Source organism: Pelophylax lessonae, assembly GCF_965119305.1.
Source record: "Pelophylax lessonae genome assembly, chromosome: 1".
NCBI classification, from domain to species: Eukaryota; Metazoa; Chordata; class Amphibia; order Anura; family Ranidae; genus Pelophylax; species Pelophylax lessonae.
This window is the reverse complement of record NC_138768.1, coordinates 728293789-728319502: the sequence shown is the minus strand read 5'-3', so window position 1 is coordinate 728319502 and position 25714 is coordinate 728293789. Positions and strand designations below refer to the sequence as shown.

At 43.2% G+C, this 25714-nt stretch overlaps 1 protein-coding gene across 1 annotated transcript in view; it reads right to left on the bottom strand.

Annotated features, from left to right (window-relative positions):
* The window catches only part of MTUS1 (microtubule associated scaffold protein 1), a 338112-nt gene that overhangs the window by 81177 nt on the left and 231221 nt on the right, over positions 1 to 25714 (bottom strand). The window contains exon 9 of the mRNA XM_082249360.1: positions 4809 to 5017. Within this exon, the coding sequence (XP_082105486.1) occupies positions 4809 to 5017 (209 nt within the window). The remainder of the gene's footprint in view (positions 1 to 4808; positions 5018 to 25714) is intronic.

Sequence of the window (25714 nt, the reverse complement as noted above, 5' to 3'; positions counted from 1 at the left end):
TAGATGGCACCTCCATACAGTAAGAAAATGAATAATTTTCACCAGCATACCTTTTGTATAAACATAGTTCACATACAGTAGCAGGAATCACAAGCTGCCATTTGGGACATTGCTCGTCCTTGAAAATGGAATCCCGTGAGGTCCAAAAACTTTGGCTTGTGATGCCTGCTGCTTTAAAGGAGTTGTAAAGGCAGATATTTTTTTTATGAACACTTTCTATGCATTGGGATAAAAAGCCTTCTGTGTGCAGCAGCAGCCTCCCCAACACCCCCTAATTCCTAACTTAAGCCCATCTCTATCCAGCTATGTCCACGAGTCCCTCGGCCATCGTTGACTCGCTCTCCTGATTGGCTGAGACAGCAGCGGCGCCATTGGCTCCTGTAGCTGTCAATCAAAGCCAGTTAGAAAATCAGGAGGGGGGGCAAATGACAGCTGTGTGTCTGAATGGATACGGGCAACTACAGCTCGGCTCGCATGCCCCTATAGCAAGCTACTTGCTGTGTGGGCACTGGACAGAAGGGAGGGGGTAGGAACAACAAAGAGGGACCTGAGAAGAGGAGGATCCAAACCAACTGCACAGAGCAGGTAAGTAAAAAATATTTGTTTAAAAAAAAAAATAGGCTTTACAATCACTTTAAAGTGGTTGTGAAGGCTGAAGGTTTTTTACCTTTAGACCTCATGCACACTGGATGTTTTTACAGCAACCTTTTTATTCTGCAGCCTGTAAACCCCCCAGCAGGTTATCCTAGGTCTCCATGCACACAGACGGTTATCAGCAGTTTTTGGCAGGGGCATGTTCTGGCTGGAAAACAAAACCTAGAACTAGTGGGTTTGAAGAGGAGTTTTTTTAGCTGTAAAAACGCTCTTACTCTGAAAACCGCAAAAAAAAAAAAACTGAGAAATTGGGCTATTCGGCATTTATGAGGTTTTTTGAGCCACAAGCTGTTGTGGGAGTATGATTTTTCTAAATAAAAGGCTAAAAACACTGTAAAATGCTACTGCAACACCCATTCTACAGACAACAGCTTTCTTCAGCAAGCGCTACTGGTGTGTTATAACGTCCAGTGTGCATGAGGCCTAACGATTTCTGTGCATTGAGGTAAGAATGCCAGAGGACCCCCCCCCCCCGCCCCTTTGGGCCTAGTTCAGAATTTATTGCAGGTATCACACCTGTTCGACCACCCACAACCAAAATGCACTGCTCTTTAAATATGCACAGGGCTACTATTCATTGTTAATGTCACCCCCGTGCATCTAAAAATGCAAAAGCACTATGCGATTTCCTAGCTGCTGCATTTCCCAAATGGAGTGGGAACTTTTTCCTGCATGGAAAGGGACAGCAGCCCTTTCAAATGAATGGGCTGCCGTGCCTGTGCAAATGTGGCCTGCAGGGCCAATATAGTGTGAACCAGACGTTAAAAACTTACCTCAGCCTGAACTCAAACCAGCGATGTGCATGAGAGCAGTGGCTCTCTCCATTCCTACTAGGCAGATTGATAGCAGTGGAAGCCATTGATGGAGTGGGCGCCAGGGCCGAGCCACTCTGCTTGTGCCTACAGACACAGACTGGGCAGCTTGTATAAAGTTGATTTCTATGGGGGCACTGGCTGAAGAGGTAGAGCCAGGAGTGCCAGCTGGGGACCTGAGAAGAGGAGTATTAAGGCTGCTCTGTGAAATTCCATTACACAGAGCAGGTAAGCTAATGTTTATTATCTTAAAAAACTTAAAAAAAAAATAGAGCTTTCATGTCACTTTAAGAACCAGACCATCACTAAAACATGATGGGCCAATGCCAGAGTGCTGATCAGTGTATTCTGGCGGGGGTGACGGGGGAAGTCTTCCTGTCAGTACAATAGCACAGTTGGGGAGATCGCTGCGCCAACATCGCTTGTGTTGGTACGGCGATCTGTCCGTTTTTTCCCCATTTAACCTGCTGGGTTGAACGAATATCTGCAGACTGTACTGGGCTTCACACAGCAGTTTACCCATTGTATATTCACATTACTCCCTGACCTCAAGGAGCTTATAATCTAAGGTCCCAGACTCGCATGCATACACACACTAGGGTCATTTTACACAGGTGACTATTTTCTTTTCTGCATGTTTTTGATGTGAAGGAGAAAAACATGTAATCTCCATGCAGACAGTGTCCTTGCTGGGATTTAACTGGGACCTTAATGGTGCAAGGCAGAAATGCTAACCACTGAGCTATTGTGTTTCCCTATCATTTTTGACAGATAAAGGTTTTGTAAAGTCCTACTCTCCAACACACACCACAGTGCACGCACGCGCGCACACACACACACACACACACACACACACACACAAAAAGAGCTATTTTTAAAGTTAACACTGCACGGATCTTTTATCATTCTCTTCTTCATATCTTCAGTGTTCAGCATTCCTATTTCCTCTGATCCACCTCCACCCATTCTCGGAGGATTTCACACATCAGTTTGTTGTGGCAACATCTACACTTTCCAAGTTTGTGGGAAGCTTTCCAAATCCGCTAATCTACAAGGGCATCTGACAAACTAGGACTAACACGCTACTGACCCACAAAATTCTCCTTAGGACATTTTCGATTGCCAGTACAGACACTTGAAAGCATTATCAAACTTTGCAAAGAGGAATTTAAAAACTAGAATACATAAAAGAGCAACTCAAATACTTTTCCGTAGCACGAAGACATGTGTTAAGATGTGTTCTAGTACGGCATGGAGACAAACTCAATGATAATCATAGGTGTGCACAGCCTACTGCATTGGGGTGTGCACTTTAAAAGCTCAAACACACGTGTGTGCATTTATACTGACCGTATCACTAGGGGAGGGGATAGTGCCAGCAGGGCAGCGTGGACGGTGCCAGTTTTTATTTTTATTATTTTTTACAATTTTTTTCAGGAGCCCTGTTAGGAGGGGCTTTGGTAAAACATCAGGGGTTTAAACAGGGAATCTGCGCCACACAGTGTGATTAGGGTGTGTCCAGGCACACCCTGTGCGCATGCCTAATAATAATAAGACCCTCTACAGCACCAGTGTGAAGATCCTGTATTGTGATATTTTCCTAGTGACTGAAATCCCTGTTGCCTGTTTTAGGAATCCAATGAGCAAGCAGTGCCAGTGTGATCAAGGAAGGAAATCTACCAGTGAATATCCACATTGAGGCTGAAAAAGGTAAAAATATCATCAACGATCTAAAAGGCAAAAATGCTTTTGATACTAAGATTGGCATAGGGAAGGGTTTAAAACCAAATTGATTTGTGCCCCAATAGAGAGATTTTCCTTTGTCCTAACAGTAAGAAGAAATCTCTCCAAAGTAGGAAAACTTTTTGTCACCAGAACCAGTCCTCTCAGGAACTGTCAGTCGAATTCTGTTCCAGTGGCAACATTTTAGATCTTTTTCCCTCACTTTAGGGCCTTGTTCACATGGGCCTACTTAAGGATACGTCTGTGAGAAGACCATTGTTTGCATGCATGGGGATGCACAGGTGGTTCCAAGCATCCCCTGTGCACATTCCCATTCATGTCAACTAGGAAACAGCCACTGCTCCCAATTTAACATCCATGCAGGTCTCCGAACACAAGTTTGCATTTGGGGACACGCACCCGCAAGGCTGGTAAACTGCAAGAAGCAACTGTGTCCTTTAGGCCACAGTGTCCCAATTGACATGAATGGGGCTGCCTGCACAGGGATGCACAGAACAACTCTGCATCCTTATTTGAACAAACAGAGCCCTTGTACAGTCGTACGCTTAAGTACGCCCGCCAGAACGATGCCTAAAACCTTGTACACACGATAGGAATATTAAATGAATGATGGTCCATTTTTTTTTGCATGCTAGTGTTGTATCGATAACCAATAGGTTACTAGAGTTATGTAAAATCTCGTATGACAGAATACAACTTTCGAAGTGATGTATTCTTCCAATTCCGAGCATGGGTGGTCTTGGTCACACAATTGATGCTTGCAAGTGTGTGTCTTAAGCTTTTACAAGCTTTTACATGAGTCATGCTCTTGGATGTTAATTCATTTCATTGGCCAGAATAAATAATTTATTCTGGTCATTGAAATGAATTAATGCTCAAGCACAAATGTTTAGCAACTTTTAGAAGCCATAGCAGCCATTCGTACCTGCTCCTGAACGCACTGGTAGTCATGTTTTTTCCCTGCCTCTAAACGCTGCTAAAAGCTTATGTGTGCATGGACACAAAGGCTAATATGGAGGGGCGTTTAGAGGCAGTAAAAAAAAAAAAAAAAAAAAAAAAAAAAAAAAATCAGACGCCCCTAACAGCAGCTGTAGAAACGTCCTTTGTGCATGTGCCCTAAGAGCCAACAAGAATTCTGACCCTTCCCTCTACTCTATCAAAACACTTATTGACCACAATACCAATTCTTTCAGCTCTTTAGGTTGCCAAGCTTAAGCATAAGGGCTCATGCACACTGGATATTAAAAAAATGCCAGTGGCGTTAGCTGTACAAAGCTGTAGAATGAGTTTTGCAGTAGCGTTTTTAGCAAAATTATATTCCCTCAAAAGCCTAGGCCTCAAAAACACTCAAATGCAGAACGGCCGCGTTTTTCAGCGTTTTTTTTTTTGGATCAGATAACGCCCCTGCCAAAAACTTCTGATAAAAGCCTAGGTATGCATCGACACAGGATAACATGCTGGGGAGTTCACTGGCTTCAGAAAAAAAAAATACCTGAAAACTAAAAACAGCAGCTATAAAAATGTCCCGTGTGCATGAGGCCTAAAGATTTAAAAACAAAGTATAGCATATTTTTACAGTGCAGAAGGAGCAAAACGTACCTCATTTATCACATGTTGGATGACCACTGTCAGGGCCTCAAACCTTTGGTTGCTGCAGGTGAGGAGACTTTTCAGTTGCTGTATAATTCCCTTCTGCTCTTCGCATACCGCTTTACTCTGGGCTAACTCGACAGCTTGTGCATCCACTGGGACCGCCTGTGCCGGTGCACTGGGACCTCGAGGGCTTGTCTTCTGCTTGCCTTTATCAACTAAAGAAAAGAATGCAAGAAAAAAAAAAAAATTTAATCCCAAATGGAGATACTTTTGGAAAGGATCATGTGCTTTCAACTTCAACGTTCAAAAAAAAAAAAAAATAACAGCCTGCAAGGGTATTAATATTTCAAGATGTTGGTTTATATTTTCATTTCTGACAGTGTTTGTCTTTATTGAAGCCATCTCTCTTACCAGGCAAATGCTAGAAACAACTTATATCCACTTAGTAGGATAAGGGATGTGCAGTACCTATGCATCACCTTCTACTCTATGGATATGCTGGATACAGAGTCTCAGACCTTGATAAAAGCAGTGATTCTGACAACTAATAGTTGGAGAAGCACAATATTTACCTGTATGTAATGGATATTTTACCAGGCAGGTGCCTGGAGTGATATTGAGTGACTTGCCTAGATTATAAATAACCCAAATCTGACTGATGATTCTGCTATACAGGCGCCTCCCATCACTTTGCTTTTCCAGCTGCAGTATATACAGTATACATTTGTTCTCCATCATGTAATGGACTGCTGCCCTCTTGAGACTTATTGAGTGAACCACATGCAAAGTAAAAGCAACATTGTAGTACGTGATAAACTTCTCCCCTTGTATAGCTCATTTGTTCAGACAATAAATAAGTAATCTAAACAAAAACAGCAATCACTGAAATCAATGTAGAACTAGCATTTTAAAATAAGGTGCACATGGAAGGGAAATGGAACTCTAGGATAAGCATATATTGTCCTAATACAAGAGGCACGTGATTCTTACTTGAATCTTGGTGTATTTTGTGTTTTTTCTTATAGATCTGTGTAGTAATCCAGTGTGAAACCTTGCCCCTGTGCAGGAGCTTCCTGTAATAAAACTCAATCACTGCTCCCCGCCCCCCACTGCTTCCCCCCTCCATTGCTTTACATTCCCCCCCCCCAAACTTGTGCATTGTGACTGGTTTTGTCTCCACCCCCTTCTGTCAATTCCTGCAGGCAATCTGCAATGGGTGGAGTCTGCTGGGTCCCTCCCACTGCTCTCTGCACAGGCTATGCACAGCACACTGTCGCTGCTACTTTACAATGTATAATTAGGTTTGCCAAGGCATTTGGTGCACATGAACTAGTTCTATCCTTTGGAGCGGTCGAGGAATATAATTATATAAAAGTGTTTGCGCCCCAAGCTCAGCTTTAAAAGGTAACTCCACTTTCGTGGGAAACAAATTTGCAAATAAAAAATATAATATAGCGTATACAATTGTGACACAAGTCCTATTTTAATTGAATGTTATTAAAAATGTCCTTCCTTTTCAATCTGCAGCGCTGTTATTTTCTGTAAAATGCAATGCAATATGGCTACCTGGAGGCATTCTGTGCACAGGTGGTATACAGAACACACCCCCAGATATGTCATTTCCTGCTTGTGTGATTGGCTGACTGATTTTCCCAGCAGTGTGCACTAAGATACAAATTTGATTTTAAGCACCCCCTGCAACAAAATGCAATTTTTGGTGAGCTACTCCCAAAAGGAAACTCATGTGTAAGGCCCTGCTCACACCTGAGTGTTTTTCAGCTCGTAAAACGCTCATCTCTGAAGTCTTTAAAAGCCCAACAAGCAAAATCCCATTCATTTCAATGGCCCCTGTTCACATATGAGCTTTTTGTCAAGTGAAGCAAAACGCCTGAAGCTCAAAAAAAGTACATGAGCTTCTTTTTTTGGCAGATTACAAGTGTTTTTATTTGATGTTAATGCCTGCCTCCAAACACCTACAAAAAATGCCTGAAAAACGCCCAAAAAAAAAAACGCCTGAAAAATGATACTCTTAGGTGTGAATGGAGCCTAAGACTCTGTTCACATCTAGGCATATTTGGGTGATTTTCTGCTGTAAGCCTCAGCTCTAAAAATGAGCAACAAAACAAATCCAATTAATTTCAATGGTCCCTGTTCACATCTGAGCATTCTGTCGCCTTAAGAAAAATGCCCATCGCTCAAAAAAGTACACAAGCTTATTTTTTGGCCGATTACAGGTGTTTTTCTTTTTTTTTTTTTCATTGGTCAGTTGTCAACCTAAGAACACTGCAAAAACGCCAGAAAAAACACCTATAGAAATAGCAATATCTAGATGTGAACGTAGCCTAAAGGGCATGCAGACACTATAATTTTCGTCAGAGCCCTGCAGGTGCAGCAGCTGACTGATTGTTACAAAGCCACTCCCATACGGGTTCACTTTCTATATTGACACAGTTAAACAGCCATTCCTTTAGAATAACACAAGGTAAAAATCTGCAACAAAGCATGATAAAATCGTTGCAATGTACTGTACATAGATCAGCCAGAGGGAAATGTTTTTTTTTTTTTCTCTGAACAAAAGTGGGGTTACTCTTTAGGTGAATAGATCAGTCAGCCCTTTAGAAGCCCTATACATTTGGGAAGACATTTAGCAGCTTGTCATACAACAAAAGATGATCAGATCTGTAAGTTTGTTTACAGCAGTAGTGATTTGTGTGAAGACTGCATACACCATGAAAGCAGAGGATTATAAGAGTGATTTTTTTTTAATCCAGCTTAGTATGACTGTTGATCCTTCGTTCTAGTCATTGAACAGTACAGCAGGTGTCAATCAGCAGACTAGGGTTACATGAATGCCAGCATACTCCACCCATCCATGTGCAGCATTGGCACCGCAAGAAGGCAGAAAACAGACCCAAGCAGAGTTCTGCCATCCTCCACTCACAGCACACAGTCACATTCCACATAGCTGGAGGAGGAACATGGAAGGAAAGTCATAAACCAAAAGATTCCACTATAGGAAAAATACATCTGTCAGGCTTAACTTATCCATAAATATTCCACCACAAGACTGGATTTAAACAATCAGAATTTATGTATAATGCTTTTAGCATTCCGAAGCACTATCTAATACACCTATCAAATAAACATGTTACAAATCTTGATAAAATTGATCTGCTAATGCCGCCTCCTCACACAGAACAACATTTTCTTTTACACAGCGCTCCACCATCAGATTAGGACATTTACAGTCGCCATATACAGGCAGATATCTCACCAGGAATGGAAGGCGGTGGGATATTGGGTCTCTCCTCAGATCCCTAAGCAAGCCATAAATTATGCAAAACAAAACCCAATTCCCCCAACACAAGCCGTGATGGAGTAATCCCCTCCCATGGAGCCACTGTGTAGTGTGGGGGGCATGGGGAGCCCTGTCTGTCAAGACGACATAGCAATTACTGCCGGCAATAATCATATGCTAAAAATACGACATGCTGGTTGCACCCAAGTCAATCAATGAATCAACTTTGGTACAATCAGCCTGCTCATAGATCGGCGGTCAGCAACTAATAGATCGTGGTCTGGGCTTGCTGACCTGACATCTGGCTCCTGTGCCATGCAGAGTGATACCTCCTCTGTAGTGCTGGCTCCTGTCCCATGTGGAGTGATACCTCCTCTCTAGTGCTGGCTCCTGTCCCATGCGGAGTGATGCCTCCTCTGTAGTGCTGGCTCCTGTCCCATGCAGAGTGATGCCTCCTCTGTAGTGCTGGCTCCTGTCCCATGCAGAGTGATGCCTCCTCTGTAGTGCTGGCTCCTGTCCCATGCAGAGTGATGCCTCCTCTGTAGTGCTGGCTCCTGTCCCATGCAGAGTGATGCCTCCTCTGTAGTGCTGGCTCCTCTCCCATGCAGAGTGATGCCTCCTCTGTAGTGCTGGCTCCTGTCCCATGCAGAGTGATAACTCCTCTCTAGTGCTGGCTCTTGTCCCATGTGGAGTGATACCACCTCTGATGTGCTGGCTTCTGTCCCATGTTGAGTGATACCACCTCTGATGTGCTGGCTCCTGTCCCATGTGGAGTGATACCTTCTCTCTAGTGCTGGCTTCTGTCCCATGTGGAGTGATACCTTCTCGCTAGTGCTGGCTCCTGTCCCATGCATAGTGATACCTTCTCTCTAGTGCTGGCTCCTGTCCCATGCATAGTGATACCTCCTCTGTAGTGCTCGCTTCTGTCCCATGCATAGTGATACCTCCTCTGTAGTGCTCGCTTCTGTCCCATGTGGAGTGATACCTCCTCTGTAGTGCTGGCTTTTGTCCAATGCGAAGTGATACCTCCTCTGTAGTGCTGGCTCCTGTCCCATGCGGAGTGATACCTCCGCATGGGACTTACAAGAATTGCACTTACAATGTAACAGTCATAAGTCAGCCTTCATATTTTTTGGATATATTGCAGGGTTTGCTTTTGGATACGGAACTGGCTAAAAGGGCGTGTTCAAAGGGTGGTAATAAACAGCACATACTCAGACTGGTCTGAGGTAGTAAGCGGGGTCCCCCAAGGCTCAGTCCTGGGACCAACCTTGTTCAATTTATTCATAAACAGCATTGAGGTCGGATCAGTAGTTCGATATCAGTTTTTGCAGATGACACAAAATTGGGCAGGGCAATAACTGCACAGCATGAAGCAGATATCCTACAGGATGACCTGGACAAAATAACGGAGTGGGCAACGACTTGGCAAATGAGGTTTAACGTGGAGAAGTGTAAGGTTTTGCTCTTGGGGACTAGAAACATAAAAGCACAATACACGTTAGGAGGGGAACCCTTGGGGGAATCAAAAATGGAGAAGGATCTGGGAGTCTTGGTTGATGATAGATTAGGCAACAGCATGCAATGTCAAGCGGCAGCTGCCAAGGCTAGCAGAATATTAGCATGCATTAAGAAAGGGATGTATTCCAGAGATAAGTCTATAATCCTTCCACTTTATAAAACTCTGGTCCGACCGCATCTGGAGTATTCTGTCCAGTTCTGGTCGCCAGTCCTCAGGAGGGATGTGTTGGAGCTGGAGAGAGTCCAGAGAAGGGCAACTAAACTAATTAGGGGATTGGAGGACCTTGATTATGAAGAGCGTCTGCAATCGCTTGATTTATTCTCCCTGGAGAAGAGACGCCTGAGGGGGGACATGATAGCAATTTTTAAATATCTCAATAGGGATCTCAGCTTAGAAAAAAAACTGTTCAGTCGAAGGGATTGCATGAGGACTCGGGGGCATTCAATGCGATTAGAGGAGAAGCGCTTTAACCTCAGGCAACGGGGGGGGGGGGGGGTTCTTTACTGTTAGGGCTACAAGATTGTGGAATTCTCTACCACAAGAGGCGGTTTCTGCGGGTAGCATGGTGGCTTTCAAAAGACTATTAGACGTACATCTCAAGGATCAGAACATTCAGAGGTATGTGAGATGATTACAGCCACACACACCTACACAGGTTGAACTGGATGGACTATTGTCTTTATTCAACCTCACCTACTATGTAACTCTGTAACTATATTATCCTGCGGGACGCCAAACAATGGCCGTGCGTTCCACCCGCTGAGCCGGAAACAGAACAGAGGGTATGTAATCACTTAAAAACAGGGGGAAAAAATATTTATATTGTTTTTTAAAATGTATGTACAAATGTTTTACATTTAATTTCGATTTTCAACTGAATGGGTTGTTTTACAAAGTGAGGGTTCACATACATTTTCAGAGACATAAATCCACCATTATGTTTAAATGACCTGTTTAGGTATTTAATCATAAAAAGTTGAGATTTGCGACTATGATCTATTCTTTCACATTTATAAAAAATAAAATAAAATAAAACTTCCTCTAGATAACCAAACTCACTAGAACAGGGGTAAATGCCAGCAGCAGATCCCACAACTGTAAATGGAAAAGAGTAGGGCCAAGATACATGAGTGGCCCTAACCTGGCAATGGGTCCTAGTTTGCTGCTGCATTGGCATATTCCATTATTCTCTCCAACTAATTACAATATAAATGTATGGGGGTGTTTCATTGTGGGAAACATTAGCAGGGTGATGAAAAATTCTAGTAGGTTAATGAAATCTCAGAGTGTTCCCACCAGGCCTCCCCCGCCCCAAAGGATTGTGATTAGGACTCAAATCCATTGGTCTTCTCAGTACAATCATTTTGCAGATAATGCACAGCTGACATTTATTGTACCACTGAAAATATCTATACCACCTTACCAGGAATAGGAACTCAAATAAAGCACAATATTTCCAGCAGTTTTCCAGCTATTAATAACACAATGTTGGAGGCGCAGTATTTCCAGGGGAGCTCTGATGGAAACTTTAATTGGCAGGAAGCAATTACGTATGACATCAAAGCTCCAAATGCTCTCCAAGGCACTTCACCGATCACCACTAGGAGGCAGCCTTGTTACAGTCTACTATAAACAGAAAGGAAAGTGTACATCACTAATGTCAAGGTCGGTTTGAAAAGAATTAACAATGAAATGGAAAAGACCAGGTGCAGGGAGACAGTGAAAAACAACGTGTGTACCGCACTCTCACACGCAGCATCTGTTATCTGTGCAAAGCCTTGAGAGACAACACAGGTTCCCAATATTCTCAATGAATAAGGACACGACACCAACTGCCATTACCAAACTGGTGTACATTGAGGTTTTCTGTTTAACTAAATGCAGAAATCAGGAGACCGCTGCCACTTCTTAATGAAATGGAAGCACAACACCTGTATGAGAAGCCTCAGAGATGAGCTGCAGTTTACAAAACCATGCAAGTTTATAGCAGAAAACACCTGCTCTCATTTTGACTCCCTGCAACAGGTAAATACTCCAGTTTGCTCCCAGTTCTTCTAAATCTTCTGATCTTTAAAGGCGTTAGACATTCTGTGGTTGATGTGCTGAAACTAGAGTGCGCAAAATCTGGTGCAGCTCTGCATAGAAACCAATCAGCTTCTACTAGTGTTACTAAACCCAGAACCTGCATTCACTATACAGTACACAGAACGTGGAAATGCAATTATTTTAGTGAATATGAACTGCTAAATACTTTTTCTCATCAGCAGTATATAGCAGTCTTGTGACCTCTATCAGTGTCTGGCCGAGCACTGGTTAAAGCTAGGAGTTTTGATTCACCTCTGACTGTCCTATGAGGCTGCATGACCCCTGACACTCTGTCTGGACAGTGTTTATTGGCCCTGTGCTGATCACATGCACCATCCCAACCCCCCCCCCCCCCAAAAAAAAAAACGCTCTAGCACTGCACAAACTGAGCATGTGCATGGTGACTCCTAGGCATTATCAGATGGATTTGGGACAGTGGAAGGGGGAGGATCAGAGAAGACAGGATCATACAGCCTTTTTACACAATGCACAGGTTTAACCTGCTTAGGTTCCACAGTGAGCATAACAAACATCTTTTACTGCATATACAGACTGATTTTACTGTTGTGAATTTAATAACACTTTAACAAGAGGACTTTAGACGTGGATTGGTTACCATGCATAGATGCACCAGGTTTTTCTCTAGTTTTAGTAAATGAACCCCTCTGTCAAATCACTGTACCTTTAGGGCTAGGTTCACATCTGTAAGGGTGGTTCCTGCTGCAGGCCTGAACCTGTTCCTGCAGCCACAACTACCTGCACAGAAAAATGCACTGGATATGTGCGAGTTTCAATAATCCTAATGGCACACTGAACACATTGGAAATCACATCCACACTGGGAACCGCACTGCACTTGCGGTTCCGGTGCGAGCTGCGATTTCTAAAATGCCGCAGGGACCTTTTCCTTGCATTTCAGGAGGCACAGCAGCCCATTCAAATAAAAGGGCTGCCGTGCCCTCACAAAACGCAGCTTGCAGTACATAAACATTGCCCTAAACACCAATCAGCCATAATATGACATCCAATCCATAACCAGTCAAGGCAGAGTCTCCACTAGACATGGCGCCAAGCTGTCAGCATGTCCTTTTAAAGTCCTGTAAGTTGTGAAGTGGGGCCTCTATGGATCGGCCTTTTTTTTTTTCCACACATTCCACAGATATCAACACCTGAAACTCGTGTTCCTCAAACCATTCATCAGACCAGGCCACCTTCTTCCATTGCAAAAATACGCACAGGGTGGCACAAATTACCATCATACAAGTTTAATAAATATCAAGAACAAATTTATACTCCCAAACATAGAAAAACAGCAGGTCTGAGGAAGGGGGCATGTCCTCCAAAACGCATCAACCTTACAACTGTGTGATTTATAGACAGATGACATCACCTACGGCTGGAGTTGATATTGGATTTGCCTGCGGTTTTCTATGTTTGTGAATATCCATTTGTTCTTGGTATGGTGTTAATGGACTAGACATTTGTGCCCTCCTGTGTGTATTTTTGTTGTTTGAAGATTGCCCATTCTGAGAGATGCATTGGAAGAAGCAATACTTGTTCCCACACCATTGGGAGCACCTCTGAGCGCTGGAGTGTTATTGGATTTTTAAGTGAAGGCATCTTCTTCCATTGCTCCATTGTCCAGTTCTGAAGCTCTCGTGCCCATTGTAGGTGTCTTTGGCTGAGGACATGGGTCAGCATGGGAGACACTGACCAGTCTGCAGCTACACAGCCTCATACACCACAAACTGCAATGCACAGTGTGTTCTGACACCAGTCGGAACCAGCATTAACTTTTTTTTTAGCAATTTGCGCTACAGTGACTCATCTATTGGATTAGACTACACGGGCCGGCGTTCACCCCGCATGTGCATCAATGAGCCTTTGTGCCCATGCCTCTGTTGTTGCCAATTACCCTTCCTTGGACCACTTTTGGTTGGAGTTCTGTCCCAGTTGTCAAGCCATTACTATTTGGCCCTTGTCAAAGTAGCTCAAATGCCTACACTTAGCCATTTTTTCTACCTTAAAGCGGAGTTCCACCCAAATGTAGAACTTCCGCTCATTTGCTTACTACCCCCCCCCCCTCCAATGCCACATTTGCCACCTTTCATTTGGCACATTTGCTTCCTCCCACCTCTCCGGTGCCACATGTGGCACCCTCCTCCTTCCCTTCACCGCCGTGCCAATCCGAATGTGCAGCGCGCTCCGCGCATGCGCCGTAGTGACCCGCCCAGGAAGCTGCAAGGCAATGGCGGCGGGAGCACTCAACAGCCAATGGAAACATCGGCTGCGGTGCTGACATCGCTGGACTCCAGGACAGGTAAGTGTCCTAATATTAAAAGTCAGCAGCTACAGTATGTGTAGCTGCTGACTTAATTTTTGGAGGGGGGGGGGGGGGGGGACTCAGCTTTAAGCTCAACAACATTTTCACTTGCTGTCTAATACAACACCAATTAAGTTGGGATGCTGTGAAATATCTACATGAAAACTGAATGCAATAATTTCCAAATCTCATAAACCCATATTTTATGAACAATAGAAAAAATATCAAATGTTCAAGCTGAAAAAATGTAACAAGTCTCAAAAAAGTTAGGGCAGGGCAACAAAACGCTAGTAAGCTTCAAGCCCCGTTCACATCTACTGATTTGGGGGCCCGGGCGCAATTGCTGCGATTCCACCCATGATTACAAAAAACATGCGTGTTAGTGTGCAATTAATTTTAATGACACCTAAAACGTGCTGCGGTTTTACCACACCTGTCACGCGGCAAACCGCATTGTGTAATGCTTGCTGCCCCAAAAAGGAGCAGGCGCTTCTTTTGGGTGACAAGCTTCATGTGATGCAGTTTGGCGAGCGATAAATCTTGGCAAAAAACGCACCATGTTTTAGGTGCCATTAAAAATGACAAGCACACAAGCACGTGTTGCCAGCATTGTACTTTATAAGAACTTTGCACTTTTAATTACTGGAATTTTATATTAATTGGCACGAGGAATTTTTTGATTGGGGTCGCTTCCATGTATGGTATTTGTTACACATTGGATTCCCAAAAATAACACAACACAAGTGGTAATAATTTAGTGTTTATTGGCATATCACATTCTAGCACAAGTATTTTTTATACACGGTAAGTGCAGCTTTTCCACTTGAACTCCAGAAAATTTACACCCCTTCCTGACCAGGCCTTTTTTCGGATTTGACACTGCATTAATTTAACTGACAATTGCGTGGCTATGCGACACAGTACCCAAATAAAATAAATGTACTTTTCTCTTCCCCCCCCCCCACAAATAGAGCTTTCTTTTGGTGGTATTTTATCACCTCTGCCGTTTTATTTTTTGCACTAAACACACAAAAAAATGTTATATATACATACATACATACATACACACATACATATCTACATACTTTTTTTTGCTAGAAAGGACACATTTAAAAAAAAAAAAAAATTGAATTTCTTCATCAATTTAGGCCATTATGTATTCTGCTACATATTTTTGGTAAAAAAAAAAAAAACCCCAATAAGCGTATATCGATCGGTTTATGCAAAAGTTATCGCATCTACAGACTATTGGGAATTTTTATTTATTTTCTTTTTTTTTTTTTTAGCAGGACTTCAATATTGCAGCGGACTCTTTGGACACTGATATTTTTGACACTTTTGGGGGACCAGTGACACTATTACAAAATATGCACTGTCACTATACTAATGACACTTGCTGGGAAGGGTTTAACATCAGGGGCGATCAAGGGGTTAAAGATGTGCCTAGCTAGCGATTTTGTGTACTGTGGGAGGTGCTTTTACTAAGGAAGGCATAGATCCGTGTCCCTGCTTTGCAGGAACACAGGATTTAAATAATACCATTTGTGTTATTTTTATGGATCCAATGTATAACAAATATACATAGAATGGATCAAATAGTGCCCAGTGCCAATTCGTATAAAGTGTCAATAATTAAAAGTGCGAAGTTCTTATAAAGTGCATTAAGAAAGTGCATTAGGTGAACTGCAACAAATCTTCAAAGCCAAAATGACTAGGCTGTATGAGAAAGGAAATAAGACTACACTTGTATCTCCCTTTCCTTTTATTCCAACACCACCAGTGCTCCCACCTGGTTGTACTCCCACCAGAATATTTTGACCTCCTTACATTCAGGGAGCTGTAAAGCGATTTGCCAATGACCAGCGTTATGATGTTCAGAAGCCTGCACAATCAACGCCACCATTGTTATAAGAGAGGGAACCAAGATGACTATCGTGTAGTATATTTATTAAATTCCACTTAAAACATATAAATCTATTGCATTTACAATTCTCTGGTGCCCCCCTGGCACTTGGAATCAAGTGTGTGTGTTCCAAACAGCAGAAGAGACGTCCCGCACCCCTAAAAGTTTTGTCACTTCCAGGATGTCATCAGGAGGCCCCTGATGACATTCTGGAAGTGACGAAATGTGAAGGGGGTTGGTCTTTGGCCATCTACTCTGAGAACACAGTCAAAAAAACACTTAAAACCAAATACCTCGAGTCCACATAAACATACATTTGTGTGTATGAATCCAAATTGCAAGTGAACATACATCAGATGCATTAGGGATTATCAAAACTGATTGCAGGATAACAAAGATGACGACACATTAACTTTAATATAAAGAGTTAACTACAGCCTCTTAATAATAAATGTAGTTTTTTTTTTTTTTTTTAAAGTGGGTATAATTAAATGTTTCATTTTTTACTATTGGGAACTTGTCTGAAGTAAATCCTTTCATCTGATTAATATTATGTAACAAGGGAATAGGAAAGCCCTGGAAAGTAGCTAATTATGATAAGCACATATATATATATATATATATATATATATATATATATATATATATACACACACAGTGGGTACGGAAAGTATTCAGACCCCCTTAAATTTTACACTCTTTGTTATATTGCAGCCATTTGCTAAAATCATTTAAGTTCATTCTTCTTCCTCATGAATATACACATAGCACCCCATACTGACAGAAAAACACAGAATTGTTGACATTGTTGCAGATTTATTAAAAAAGAAAAACTGAAATATCACATGGTCCTAAGTATTCAGACCCTTTGCTCAGTATTTAGTAGAAGCCCCCTTTTGATCTAATACAGCCAGGAGTCTTTTTGGGAAAGATGCAACAAGTCTTTCACACCTGGATTTGGGGATCCTCTGCCATTCCTCCTTGCAGATCCTCTCCAGTTCTGTCAGGTTGGATGGTAAACGTTGGTGGACAGCCATTTTTAGGTCTCTCCAGAGATGCTCAATTGGGTTTAAGTCAGGGCTCTGGCTGGGCCATTCAAGAACAGTCACGGAGTTGTTGTGAAGCCACTCCTTCGTTATTTTAGCTGTGTGCTTAGGGTCATTGTCTTGTTGGAAGGTAAACCTTCGGCACAGTCTGAGGTCCAGAGCACTCTGGAGAAGGTTTTTGTCCAGGATATCCCTGTACTTGGCCGCATTCATCTTTCCCTCGATTGCAACCAGTCGTCCTGTCCCTGCAGCTGAAAAACACCCCCACAGCATGATTCTGCCACCACCATGCTTCACTGTTGGGACTGTATTGGACAGGTGATGAGCAGTGCCTGGTTTTCTCCACACATACCGCTTAGAATTAAGGTCAAAAAGTTCAATTTTGGTCTCATCAGACCAGAGAATCTTATTTCTCACCATCTTGGAGTCCTTCAGGTGTTTTTTTTTAGCAAACTCCATGCAGGCTTTCATGTGTCTTACACTGAGGAGAGGCTTCAGTCGGGCCACTCTGCCATAAAGCCCTGACTGGTGGAGGGCTGCAGTGATGGTTGACTTTCTACAACTTTCTCCCATCTCCTGACTGCATCTCTGGAGCTCAGTCACAGTGATCTTTGGGTTCTTCTTTACCTCTCTCACCAAGGCTCTTCTCCCCGATAGCTCAGTTTGGCCGGATGGCCAGCTCTAGGAAGGGTTCTGGTCGTCCCAAACGTCTTCCATTTGAGGATTATGGAGGCCACTGTGCTCTTAGGAACCTTAAGTGCAGCAGAAATCTTTTTGTAACCTTGGCCAGATCTGTGCCTTGCCACAATTATGTCTCTGAGCTCTTCAGGCAGTTCCTTTGACCTCATGATTCTCATTTGCTCTAACATGCATTGTGATCTGGAAGGTCTTATATAGACAGGTGTGTGGCTTTCCTAATCAAGTCCAATCAGTATAATCAAACACAGCTGGACTCAAATGAAGGTGTAGAACCATCTCAAGGATGATCAGAAGAAATGGAAAGCACCTGAGTTAAATATATGAGTGTCACAGCAAAGGGTCTGAATACTTAGGACCATGTGATATTTCAATTTTTCTTTAATAAATCTGCAACAATGTCAACAATTCTGTGTTTTTCTCTCAGTATGGGGTGCTATGTGTACATTCATGAGGAAGAAGAATGAACTTAAATGATTTTAGCAAATGGCTGCAATATAACAAAGAGTGAAAAATTTAAGGGGGTCTGAATACTTTCCGTACCCACTGTGTATATATATATATATATATATATATATATATATATATATATATATATATATATATATATAAATATAATTACACTTTTTAGATCAACACAAAATTGACCATAAAATTAAAAAGTATAACTGAATAGTCCGACCCACACTCTGTATTCAGAAATAGTGAAAGCCTCTTACTATGGGTCATATTATACCATGACATGGATAACAGCCATGGAATAAGCAGATTCATAACTAGTACCTTGTAAAAATACTGAGTCTTTTTCAATATGCATCTTTCTTTAATGCAGATTAAGGTACAAATATTTTCAAACCCAATTCCAGCAAGAACGTTTTGAAAAGAGTAGGAAGTAATAGATCCCATTGTTAGGTTTATACTGGGGCCTTTGAGTTTCAAACTACAGGACATGTATGGCTGTACATTTAAGAAAAGGCCAACTCCAGATGAGCCTGCTTGGTTTGTGCATTGCTGCAAGTGTTCCATAACTGGAGACCACACTTTCAGAGGTGCCTTACTAAGGCCTCCTTCACACGGGTTTTCCGATGAGGTCCATCTGTCAGTTTTTTCAGGTGGACCCGATTGGATAATCCATGCAGCCCTATGGAGCAGCGGATGTCAGCGGTGACATTGGCTATCCAATCCGATCCTGTGTGAAATCCAGTTGGATGGAAACCTTACCTTCCATCCGTCTGGGGGATCGGATGAAAATGGACAAGCTGTTTCATCCGATCTCCCATAGAGGAGAGCGGGGATCTGACAGCTCCATCTCTGCAGACGGACCTGTCATCCGCCTGCTCAGCTGGGATCGGCGGATTGATCTCCGTTGAGCAAAACAGAGTCCGCCGGGCGGAAAGCCCATGTGAAAAGACCCTTAGGCTGTGTGGGCTTATTTTAGTACTTAAATAGCACAGTCAATTTACATAAATATTCACATCAGTCCCTGGCCCCAAAAGCTAACTCACAATTCATATATTAGGGACAAATTAAACAGGAGCCAATTACCCTACCAGAACGTCTTTGGAGCGTGGGCAGAAACTGAGTACCGGGAGGAAACCCACAAGAACACGCAAAGTGCAGTTAGTGCCATGGTTGGAATTGAAACTGACAACCCTAGTGCTCCCAGGTAGAAGTGCTAACCACTTGGCCACTTTGTTGCCCCATGTATTAGCAAATGTAAACCGCAGAAAACTCAACAGTTTTTTGTCTTTTATTATGGTTGGCCAGTTTGAAAGGGTTTTGGGAGCTTTTTTGAATAACAATTCAGAACTGATTGGTTTTCAGCACTGCCATAGGTTTTGGCTTTATTTACAGTTTGCTATGGCTGGACATGGCTCAAATATTACACAAGAACATGTGACATGGCCTGTACACAGAGCCTCGTGCAGGGCAGGCAACAAAACGACATCAAAAGAGAGCCGAACCATGCCAAGATGATAATTGAGGTACATATTTTCAAATTCAATTCCAGGAACATTTTTCTAAATAGAGTAAGAAGGAATAGATCCCATTGTCAGGTTTATACTGGGGCCTGTTCCCCTGATAGTGAGATTTTACTCTCCTGTCCCATTGGTAGCCGGAGGTAAAGTAAAATCTCTTTAGCTGGGGCAGGACTGCCAGCAAATGTTCCTTTTGAGAGTCATGGAGAGGAATAAAAAATTGGATATGCACTTTGTTTTGATTTTTTTTTGCCTTCCTCTGGATCAACTGTTGGTATAGTATTGTTTATATGGTGGAGGTTTTAGATGTGTGTGTGTGTGTTTTTCTTCCCGGGGGTTGAGCTGGGTGGACTTTTTTTTCCAACCAGTTAATCTATGCAACATAAAAAATGTTTGGTCTGGCGTTAACCTTTAGGACGATAGCACAAAACAGTATCACTCTGATTTGTTAAACCTCAAATATTGGCAAAAAATACATTTTCTGAATTTTCTGCATTGTAGTAATTTATAATGATTCATAAGCTGAGGTCTCCTTATTTCTTGTACATGAGAAATCTTGTAAGGAATCACTAAAACGAATTATTACTTCCTGCGTTTAATTAATAATTTCTATATTAATGCATGAGAATTTGGTTATTAGAATAAAATATGCAGAGTTTTACCATATACTGTACAGGTACTTTATAATATTAACTTGATACTTTAAGGATTTTCAACACTATCAATTTGTAATGTCAATTCTGGTAAAGAAAGATTCAGGAAGCCTATTACAGCCTATTACAGTAGCCTTTGGGGAGGAATGTGTAATCTGCGATTTACAAATCTTTGTGTGGTACCCCTTAGCTGGAAACACTACAATGTAATCTCCACTCCTGACCACATCATTTGAGTTGAAGCAGCTTTCCTCAAAGTCTATAAGGCTGATATCTACAGTTTAAATAAGACAGATCACAAGGACCAGAAGCATACAGGCAGTGTATAAACTGTAGGAAGAGTCCGATTTCACTGCAGCCTTTCCAGCTAAGGACACCATGGAATTCGGGAAGAGGCTTCTGGCATTTTTGAATTAACCACTTGACCTCCGTTCATAGTTTGACTACAGGGACTTCAAGTGCTTAAAAAAAGCTTGCGCCCCCCTCCTTTTCCATGTGATAGCAAAAAAGTGGAAGAAAAAAAAGTATTTACAAAAAAGTGGAAGAAAAAAAAAAGTATTTAAAAAAAAAATGTTAAAAAAAAGAAAGGAGACCAGTCACCCAACATACACATGTAAATGCAAAATGTGCACATGGAGTGACAACACAAGATATGAGGCATGGTCACAAATATTGGAGGGAGAGCAATATTTCTAGGACCTTTATTCTTTGTTAACCCTAAGGTGATAACCTGTAAAGGCTTTTAAAATATTATCTATGGACAATTTTGGATACCATAGTTTGATGGTTAAGGCTCGACAGGTTTTGACATTTACTCAACCCCCCATCTTTAATATTCTACCAAAAAATTAGATAATATATTACGTTTGTCTGCAGTAAAAATAATCTTAGTGATTTGCTGAAAATATGCATTTGATAAATATTTGCTAAAGAATTGTGCAACATAAAAATTGCTTTCATCACCATCTACATAGGTTTTTTTTAAGTAACTTTCTAGCAAAAAATGAAGTTTTCAACTTATGTGTAAACATTTTTGAAAAAATGCCTTGGACTTCAAGAAGTTAAACCCAAACCCAGTAGCATCTAAACCTAAAACCAAAAAAGTAATGTATTGCAGGTTACCAGCCCTTAGATGCTGTGACCGCATTCATTTTTCTTTCCATGCTTTTTCCTTTATTTTCACCTGTTAATCCTGCAAATAAATGGATTTTTGTAAGATCTTACCGTAAAATCCTTTTCTCTTAAGCTCATTGACAGACGTAGTCTTCTTGATTCTCAAGAGCTGGGTTATGTTGTCTCCGCAGGAGTAGGACTAGGCAGAAAGACAAAACGTTCTGGCTCCACCTTAGGGGCAGTCCCTGAGGGTATATCCTCCCTCTCTCTGCTACAGGGAATCAGTTCTGTTTTAAAGCAGTACAGAGAATTTAACCCAACCCAACTCAATGATAGAGGGGCGGGTACTACGTCTGTCAATGAGCTTAAGAGAAAAGGATTTTACGGTAAGATCTTACAAAAATCCATTTTTCTCTATCGCTCATTGACAGACGTAGTCTTCTTGATTCTCAAGAGCTGGGACATCCAGAAGCAGTGCCACAAATGAGGGGTGGGATTGACAAAATCAAATCCAATCTAGAAGGCCCAACCGGTGCCAAACTAGAAGTTTTAAAGGCTCATTATAAACAAAGAATGAGACTAAAGAAAAATTTTCCAACGGAAAAAACCCTCGAGGTAGACCACTGGTCTCCTCAAATTGCGGCCTGCAAAACCTTGCGGCCAAACGAGGCATCAGACGATGCCATTACATCAACTTTATAATGTTTAGTAAAGGTATGCACCGACGACCAGGTAGCCGCCTTGCACACCTGGACCACTGACGCCTGATGGCGAAAGGCCCATGACGCACTAAGTGCCCGAGTGGAGTGCGCCTTAACAGGGAACGGGGGCTCCCGACCCTTAATAGAATAAGCCTGTACTACCGTCTGTCTGATCCATCTGGAAATGGTCGCGGCAGATGCAGGCATCCCCTTTTTGGGTCCATCTGGGATCACAAAAAGTGAATCCGTCTTGCGAAACGAGTCTGTCGTTTTCAAGTATACCCTGATCGCCCGGACCACATCCAAGGAGTGTAAAGCAAACTCCCGAGGATGACTGGGCTTAGGACACAGGGAAGGTAATACAATTTCTTCATTCAGATGAAATTCTGAAACCACTTTTGGTAGGAAGGATGGATTCGGACGAAGAACCACCTTATCTCTATGAACCACCAGATATGGTGAACGACAAGATAATGCGGCCAGTTCTGACACCCTGCGTGCAGAAGTAATAGCCACCAAGAAGGCCACCTTCTGGGACAACGTGGGTAGAGGAATCTCCCTAATATCTTCAAAGGGAGGTTTCTGAAGAACCGACAACACTAAATTAAGATCCCAGGGGGGTAACGGCGCGTGCACTGGCGGAGCCAGATGTCGCACCCCCTGGATGAAGTTCCGCACCAAGGAATGAGTAGCCAAAGGCTTCTGAAAGAAGATGGCTAATGCTGAGACCTGACCCTTGATAGTACTCAAGGCCAGTTTCTGCTCAACCCCTTGTTGCAGAAAAGCCAATATTCGACTAATCGAATAAGACCGAGGACGGAACCCCAAAGGTTCACACCATGCAATGTAGGACTTCCATGTGCGATGATAAATCTTTCTGGAAGTCGCTTTCCTTGCTTCAACTAGAGTAGGAATAACTGAAGCTGACAAACCTTTGTCCTTCAGCACCTGGGTCTCAATAGCCAGGCCGTTAAAGCCAGCGATCGTAAAGCAGGATAGAAGATCGGTCCCTGAGACAGTAGATCCTCCCTGAGAGGAAGTCTCCACGGGACGTCCGCCACCAGTCTGACCATGTCGGCGTACCAAGCTCGACGAGGCCAGTCCGGCGCTACCAGGATTACTGGGATTCCTTCCTCCTCTATCCTGCGAAGAAGTCTTGGCAGTAACGCGAGAGGAGGGAAGGCATATATTAGCTGGTATTGCCCCCACGGGGCGATCAGTGCGTCTGCGGTTTCTGCTAGAGGATCGCGGGAGCGAGCCACGAATCTCTGAACTTTCCTGTTGAATCGTGATGCCAACAGATCCACATCCGGGGTGCCCCACCGTAGGCACAACTGGTGGAAAACGTCTGGATGGAGGGACCATTCCCCCTGATCCAGGGTCTGACGGCTGAGATAATCTGCCTGCCAATTCTCCACCCCCGGAATGAACACCGCAGAGATTGCTGGAACAAATCGTTCCGCCCAGCGAAGAATGCAAGCCACTTCTTTGGCCGCTCGGACACTCTTGGTGCCCCCCTGGTGATTGACATAAGCCACGGCCGTGGCATTGTCCGACTGGATCCGAACCGGGCTGCCCTGGAGCTGCTCGGTCCAGTGAATCAGACAAAGTCTGATCGCTCTCAGTTCCAATACATTTATCGGTAACCTGGATTCTTCCGGGGACCAAAGTCCCTGGACAGATAACTGACCGAGAATTCCTCCCCATCCGGATAGACTGGCATCCGTGGTCACTATTGTCCAATATATTGGCAGAAATGACTTTCCCTGGCTGAGCATCGGAGACCGAAGCCACCAGACCAGAGACTCTCTGGTCTGTTTGCTCAATCGGATCTGATTGTCCAGGGATTCCGGATTCCGATTCCATCTGAGAAGAATCTCTTGCTGAAGAATTCGGGTATGGGACTGGGCAAATGGGACTGCTTCGAACGAAGCCACCATCAACCCCAGAACCCTCATGCAAGTCCGAAGGGAAGACCAGCTGTTGGACAGTAACAACTGGACTGCTGATTGAATCTTTCGGAGTTTCCCTACCGGAAGAAAAACTCTTGTCCTGACTGTGTCTAGAATTAGACCCAGATATTCGAGCCTCTGGGTGGGAACCAGAAATGACTTTTGCTGGTTCACCAGCCACCCGAATTCCTGTAAAGAAATCATAGTAATTTTTATGTTTTGTAGCAAGGTCTGAGGAGACTCTGCATGAAGCAGAAGATCGTCTAGGTAACCAAGGATCGATATACCTCTTTGGCGCAGAAGTGCCAACATTGGGGCCAACACCTTTGTGAAGACCCGCGGAGCCGTGGCGAGACCGAAAGGTAACGCCACAAACTGATAGTGGTTCTCCTCTACGGAAAAGCGTAGAAACCGCTGATGTCCTGCGAAAATGGGAATGTGAAGATAGGCGTCCTTGATGTCTATGGACGCTAGGACATCCCCTGGATGCAGGAAGGCTGCTACCGTGCGAATGGACTCCATTCTGAATCTTCTTATGTTGACGAAAGAATTGAGTGCTCTTAAGTCCAGAATTGGACGCACTTTGCCTTCTTTCCTGGGTATTGTAAACAGGTTTGAATAAAACCCTTGAAACCGTTCTGTCCAAGGAACGTGGACTACCACTCCTTGTTGTAGTAAATCTGTGACTGCTCTCTGCAGATCTTCTAAACGATCTGAGGATAGTCGGATATTGGAAGGGAAGAATCGCGCCGGTGGGAGAGATCGAAACTCGATCTTGTACCCTGACCTTATGACTTCGCAAACCCATTTGTCCGGGATTCTGGAAAGCCATGGATCCGGGAACCGGCGAAGACGTCCCCCCACCCCAGTTATGGGTGGGGGCGCACCTTCAGGCTTTGGATGGTTTATCTTCAGGTCTGGAGGGGGCGGGCTTTTGCTTGCCCGACCAACGACCCCTGACGCCTCCTGCAGGAGCTTTGGAGGACTTAGTTTTTTCACCCGCGGGACGAAAAAACCTCTTGTGAGCAGAAAAAGAAGGCCCTCGTCTTTGACGAGTTCCTCTACCTTTAAAATTTTGCGGTAAAAAGGTGCTCTTTCCACCCGTGAGATCTTTAATGATCTCATCTAAGTTGGCTCCAAATAGACGCTCTCCTGAAAAGGGGATATTAGCCAATGCTTTTTTGGAACCTTGGTCGGCTAACCAACCTTTTAGCCACAGTGTACGCCTGAGAACCACTGCTGAGACTGATGCTCGCGCCAATAATGGAGTGGCGTCTAACGCCGCATCACACACAAACTGTAACCCCTGTATCATTTGTTCCAACAAATCTGATACCGCCTGAGGGACCTCTTCTAAGTCCCGGCGTAACCACTTGGTCCATTCAGTTACAGCCTGCGAAACCAGACCAATAGCTATTATAGGTCTGAAAGCTGATCCAATCAAGGAAAACATGGTGCGAGACATAGCTTCTATCTTGCGATCCACTGGATCTTTAAAAGACGGAGCGTCTTCTAAAGGAATAACCGTGGCTTTATTCAATCTAGCAATTGGTGAATCCACCACAGGTGGTTCTGTCCATTTCTTGATAAGGGTTTCCTCAAACGGATAACGCCTGTCAATGCGTTTAGAAATAGTAAAAGT